This window comes from Hibiscus syriacus, unplaced genomic scaffold (assembly GCF_006381635.1).
Source record: "Hibiscus syriacus cultivar Baekdansim isolate YM2019G1 unplaced genomic scaffold, ASM638163v2 tig00113725_pilon, whole genome shotgun sequence".
Taxonomy (NCBI): domain Eukaryota; kingdom Viridiplantae; phylum Streptophyta; class Magnoliopsida; order Malvales; family Malvaceae; genus Hibiscus; species Hibiscus syriacus.
Genome location: NW_024063471.1, coordinates 6,839,786 through 6,845,438, shown reverse-complemented (window position 1 = coordinate 6,845,438; position 5,653 = coordinate 6,839,786). Strand labels below are relative to the sequence as shown.

Genomic DNA, 5,653 nt, shown 5'->3' with positions numbered 1-5,653 from the left:
AATTTACCCTAATTTATATTTTACGCAATAATAAATAGGGATTACCTGCCGATACATGGATAGTTGATTTTTCACGGTGTCTCGTACTGTGTGCATTTAACTTTAAAAACAAGCCGACCAAACCACCGCAAAACTAAGTCCCACTTCTCTGTTTTCGTCTTCCACCGCAAAACAGCCGAACTCTGTTTATGTCTTGGTCTAAGAGCAAGGCAAATCGATCCTTCATTTCCGAATCTGGGTTGGCGGGGGAAGCCAAAGGTTAGAAACTCAGAACCCAAAACAGAACAAAAGAAGAAGAAGAATAGATAACAGTAAAAACACATATATACAGTATTGTGCTGTATGTCAATAGAGTACTACAGTGCTAAGTACTACGGTGGATACGGTGAGTTTGCTAACCCCTTGCAATGGCCTCAACTCAGAAAAAAACGACGCCTTGTTGCATTCCCAAGGCCCATCCTTCTTCATCTTCTCAGGTGCTACGTCTGGCCGTTGCCTCCGGGTATGATCCGTCTGAGGATACCGTTCCCAAGAGAGCTCCCATGGCGACCCTGATCCGACCTGTTGAACCCATCACGGATCCTCCGGCTACTAAGACCTCTGCCACGACCAAAGGTTTCAAACTTCTCTTTTTGTTCATCATTTGTTGGAGAATCCTCTTGGATGGCATTATTCTGAATATACGTTCCTTGTACAAATTTGTGATTATGTTACATAGGTATTTCAATCATGACAAGGGCTCAAACTAGCCATCCATTGGATCCATTGTCTGCTGCTGAAATCTCCGTTGCAGTGGCAACTGTAAGGTCAGCTGGAGCAACCCCTGAGGTAAAAGAAGAAAGTTTTAATTTCTTTAGTTTTGATGTTATCCTTTTAGTACCTATTTTTTTTCACATCAATTAATTGATGTTTACATATACCTTGTTAGTTTAACTTGTATTGAAGCTTCAATTTTGGTGTTTTCATTCCAGTGGCTGTTTATGATGTTTGTTTTCTTTCCTTAGGTGAGAGATAGCATGCGCTTTATTGAGGTGGTTTTGGTGGAACCAGAGAAGCAGGTTATTGCGATGGCGGATGCGTATTTTTTTCCTCCTTTCCAGCCTTCATTGCTTCCCAGGACAAAGGTTGGACCTGTGATTCCTACTAAGCTTCCTCCGCGCCAAGCGAGACTCGTCAGTTACAACAAAAGGTCCAATGAGACCAGTGTATGGATTGTTGAATTGTCGCAAGTTCACGCTGCAACTCGAGGAGGCCACCACCGAGGCAAAGTCATTTCGTCTAAAGTTTTCCCGGATGTCCAACCTCCCATGGTAAATTATGCGTTGAAATGGCTTCCATTGATTCATTTGAAATTTATATTTGTAGCCTGTAGGTGCCGACTACAGTTGCACTGCTGTGCACAAAATACTATTAGAACACCTTTAATAAGTGACTTTATCAGCTATTATATGGATTGGAACAATCAATAGCTGTTCATCTATGTTGTGTTTATCCTCTGTTATGGTTTTTTACACCCTGCATAATTGACGAATCAGTAACTGGCATGTTTGTCCATCAATGTTCTTATTTTCAAACTATAGGATGCCATGGAATATGCTGAATGTGAAGCTATCGTTAAGGACTTTCCTCCATTTCGAGAGGCAATGAAAAAGAGGGGTATTGAGGATATGGATCTTGTGATGGTTGATCCTTGGTAAGCAGTTATTCTTAGATTCATATACCTGCGTGTTCTACAAAATCATTTCTCTGTTGCAGGTGTATTGCCCTTTCATATTCTGGTGCCTTTCCTTTTTTTATAGGTGTGTGGGATATCATAGCGATGCTGATGCTCCTAGCCGAAGACTTGCTAAACCACTTATCTTCTGCAGAACTGAGAGTGACTGCCCCATAGAGAATGGTTATGCTCGTCCGGTTGAGGGAATACATGTCCTTGTTGATATGCAAAATATGGTGGTGATTGAATTTGAAGACCGTAAACTTGTTCCCCTTCCACCAGCTGATCCGTTAAGAAATTACACTCCCGGTGAAACACGAGGAGGTGTTGATCGAAGTGATGTGAAACCACTACAAATCATTCAACCTGAAGGTCCCAGTTTCCGTGTTAGTGGGAATTTTGTTGAATGGCAAAAGGTGCTTGGTACTGAAACTTTACTTATAACTTTGATCAGTTCAAGTTGTACTGATTTATTTTATTTGTAATTCTGGTTTCAGTGGAATTTCCGAGTCGGTTTCACTCCTAGGGAGGGTCTTGTAATCTATTCTGTTGCTTATGTTGACGGTAGTCGTGGTCGGAGGCCTATAGCCCATAGATTAAGTTTTGTTGAAATGGTAGTTCCTTATGGAGATCCAAATGATCCGCATTATCGGAAGAATGCATTTGATGCTGGAGAAGATGGGCTGGGTAAAAATGCACATTCTCTTAAGAAGGTTTGTCTCTTCTTTTATGTTTTTGTTTTCATGTCGAGTTTCATTTAGATCTTCCATATCAATAATTTAAGGTGTCATTTCCCCTTATTTTCCCTTTATCTTCTGCAGGGTTGTGATTGTTTGGGATATATCAAGTACTTTGATGCTCATTTTACAAATTTCACTGGAGGTGTTGAAACAATCGAGAATTGTGTTTGTTTGCACGAGGAGGATCACGGGATCTTATGGAAGCATCAAGACTGGAGAACCGGTTTAGCAGAAGTCCGACGATCGAGAAGATTAACAGTTTCATTTATATGCACTGTAGCTAACTATGAATATGGTTTTTTCTGGCATTTCTATCAGGCAAGTCGGTGTCTTCCGGGATTGTGTTCACTTACTTTGCATGAATATACTTATTGTATCTAATGGTCCTTTGTCGCCTTTGGTTTTTAGTGGCGAATTGTGTTACTTAAAATCTGAATGATGGGTGCATGTTATAGGATGGTAAAATTGAAGCTGAGGTTAAACTCACTGGAATTCTCAGCTTAGGAGCATTGCAGCCAGGTGAAATACGGAAATACGGCACTACAATTGCTCCCGGATTATATGCTCCTGTTCATCAACACTTTTTCGTGGCTCGCATGGACATGGCAGTTGATTGTAAACCTGGTGAAGCATTTAATCAAGTAAGTTGTCTGGTTATTCCTTTATAGTGCTTTGACTCCTTTACCACAATAATATTTTTAGCTTGTAATATTGATCATGGTCATGTCTTTTCACTGTTGTTTGCTCCTATAAAACATTTACACATTCTTACAGGTAGTTGAGGTGAATCTTAAAGTTGAAGAACCAGGGAAGAGTAATGTTCATAACAATGCATTCTATGCTGAAGAGGAAATACTCCGATCTGAACTACAGGCAATGCGTGATTGTGATCCGTTGTCTGCACGCCACTGGATTGTAAGTAATATTCTAACATTTCTTTGCCCAAATTGCACTACAATTTACATGTAAGAGCTCTCTTTCGTGCTTTTTGTACATGCATGTTTAAAGAAATTGATCCCTCAACTGTACTTTTCGAGTTTTTAGGTTCGAAACACACGAAATGTCAACAGGACTGGGCAGCTGACAGGCTTCAAACTGGTACCTGGTTCAAATTGTTTACCACTGGCTGGCTCTGAGGCAAAATTTCTTAGAAGAGCAGCTTTCTTGAAACACAATCTTTGGGTCACACCCTATTCGCGTGACGAAATGTATCCTGGAGGGGAGTTTCCGAATCAAAATCCGCGTGTCGGGGAGGGATTAGCTACTTGGGTTAAGCAGAATCAATCTTTGGAAGAAGCTGATATAGTTCTATGGTTAGTTTCAGACTTTTTTTTTCTTAAGAGCGATAGTAATAATCAAACTTGGATATCGGATTATGTAGTCAATTCTGTGCAGGTACGTCTTTGGTGTTACACACGTTCCTCGGCTGGAAGACTGGCCTATCATGCCGGTGGAACGCATCGGTTTCATGCTCATGGTAACTTCTCCGACATGTTTTCCTTTTTCTGATAAATCGTTGATTTTTTTCCAGATATTTAAAATTTACCCTCTTATATTCATAATGCAGCCACATGGTTTCTTTAATTGCTCGCCGGCGGTTGACGTTCCACCGAGCGCCGCCGATCTGGAGCTGAAGGACGACATTGCGACCAAGCCTGTCCAAAACGGGATAATTGCTAAGCTTTGAGCTTCTCTTCAATTGGGATTTTAGTAAGATGATGGTTTGCAGTTAATATATTCATCAGAATATTGAGTAGTTGAGCTATTGGCCTCAAAGCACAAACTATTAGGTACTGAATTAAGCATAAAAGACTTGTAAGGGGTATGGATTATCCAAGGGATTGTGTGTCCGGGTCGATTTGATTCGAATTTGATTTGAGACTTTAATGAATTAAATTGAATATGATCCGAATAATTTTTTAGTCGAATTAATTTTTATTCAACTCATGATTGATTCACTTGATGAACATTGTCAACATTGGATTTGTTCTGGTAGCTGCCAAACCCTTCAGGTGCAGGCCCAGGCTGTCCCCAACTTGATGTTTTAGCGACGTAAACATCGCTCAAGATTTGTTGGGTCATACCCCATGCCATAAGAATCCTATCTATATTTTTCTTTAAATATTAAAATAGCTTCATTTTAAAATTATTATTTTTAATTTAATGACAAACATAGCAACCAAACTTTGATTAAGTGGTTACATAATATGAATATATATATAATTAAACGTGTTATTTATTTTATATAGTATGTCTCGTCAACGTGTAAAATAATACTATCTGTTTTAATAGTATATGTTTTATTTAGGGTTTAAAGTTTTAAATTTAAAATTTAAGATTTAAATCTACGGTTTAGGGTTTTAAAATTTAAGATTTAGAATTAAAATAGAAAATTTAAGATTTAGAATTAAAATAGAAGATTGTGTAAAATAAATCTGACATAATCTGTATATCAAATAATTTTTCTTTAATTTTGAGTAAATTATGTATTTAATCACTCAACTATTCATGCGATTATGTTTTGGTCATTCAACTATTTTTTTAAACTATACATAAAGTTATGTTTTGGACATCCACCATTAAAAGATTAATGGTGATATTGATGTGTTACCATAAATAATGTCATATGATCACTGAAAAAGTAAAGGTGTCATATTAATTTTTTTATTTTTTTAATGGCGAGTGACCAAAATATGATTATAGGTATAATTTTGAAGAAAAAAAATAGTTGAATGACCAAAATGAAATTGAAAGAATAGTTGGTGACTAAATATGTAATTCACCCTAATTTTTTATCAATATTATTTTAGTTATTTGATCGTTAGAAGAAATTATAAGTTTGAGCATGTTTGAACGTGTAATATGTTAGAACTAAAATATAATTGATATAAAATGAAGAACACAAATAAGCCAAGATTAAATCATGTCAAATCATCAAGAATAAGAAACTAGATGCGAAAGCGTACCTGGATTAATTGATAGATTGAAATCCTTGAATCTTTCTTTAGTTGTGATATTCCAAGAAGATATAATTATCTTGAGTATAAACTCTTTAACGAGGATAAGAGAAAATTTGAGATTATCTATTTCTTGGGGACCATAACCATTTATATAGCTAATTTAAGAATTAATTATTATCTGTACTTATAACTCTATCACTCATCAAATTATAAATACAAATTTAATAGTATCTAGACTT

The 5,653-nt window shown here is 37.0% G+C and overlaps 1 protein-coding gene across 1 annotated transcript; it reads left to right on the top strand.

Annotated features, from left to right (window-relative positions):
• Nucleotides 1–230: 230 nt before the first annotated feature.
• On the top strand, nt 231–4,239 carry LOC120187776 (copper methylamine oxidase-like). Its single transcript, XM_039191409.1, has 13 exons — nt 231–615; nt 719–828; nt 1,005–1,310; nt 1,581–1,693; nt 1,800–2,130; nt 2,212–2,427; nt 2,536–2,772; nt 2,910–3,095; nt 3,229–3,369; nt 3,499–3,767; nt 3,850–3,931; nt 4,022–4,141; nt 4,173–4,239. The coding sequence occupies exons 1-12, from the start codon at nt 408–410 to the stop codon at nt 4,139–4,141; spliced, it is 2,319 nt and encodes a 772-aa protein (XP_039047340.1). The 5' UTR covers nt 231–407; the 3' UTR covers nt 4,173–4,239.
• The last annotated feature ends 1,414 nt before the right edge of the window (nt 4,240–5,653 follow it).

Excerpts from the sequence above, each read along its gene's own strand:
- LOC120187776 (XM_039191409.1), top strand. The coding sequence starts at position 408 with ATGGCCTCAACTCAGAAAAAAACGACGCCTTGTTGCATTCCCAAGGCC. Across the intron at positions 2,131-2,211 it reads ATTTTGTTGAATGGCAAAAG|TGGAATTTCCGAGTCGGTTT; the intron begins GTGCTTGGTACT and ends TTCTGGTTTCAG. Across the intron at positions 2,428-2,535 it reads ATGCACATTCTCTTAAGAAG|GGTTGTGATTGTTTGGGATA; the intron begins GTTTGTCTCTTC and ends TATCTTCTGCAG.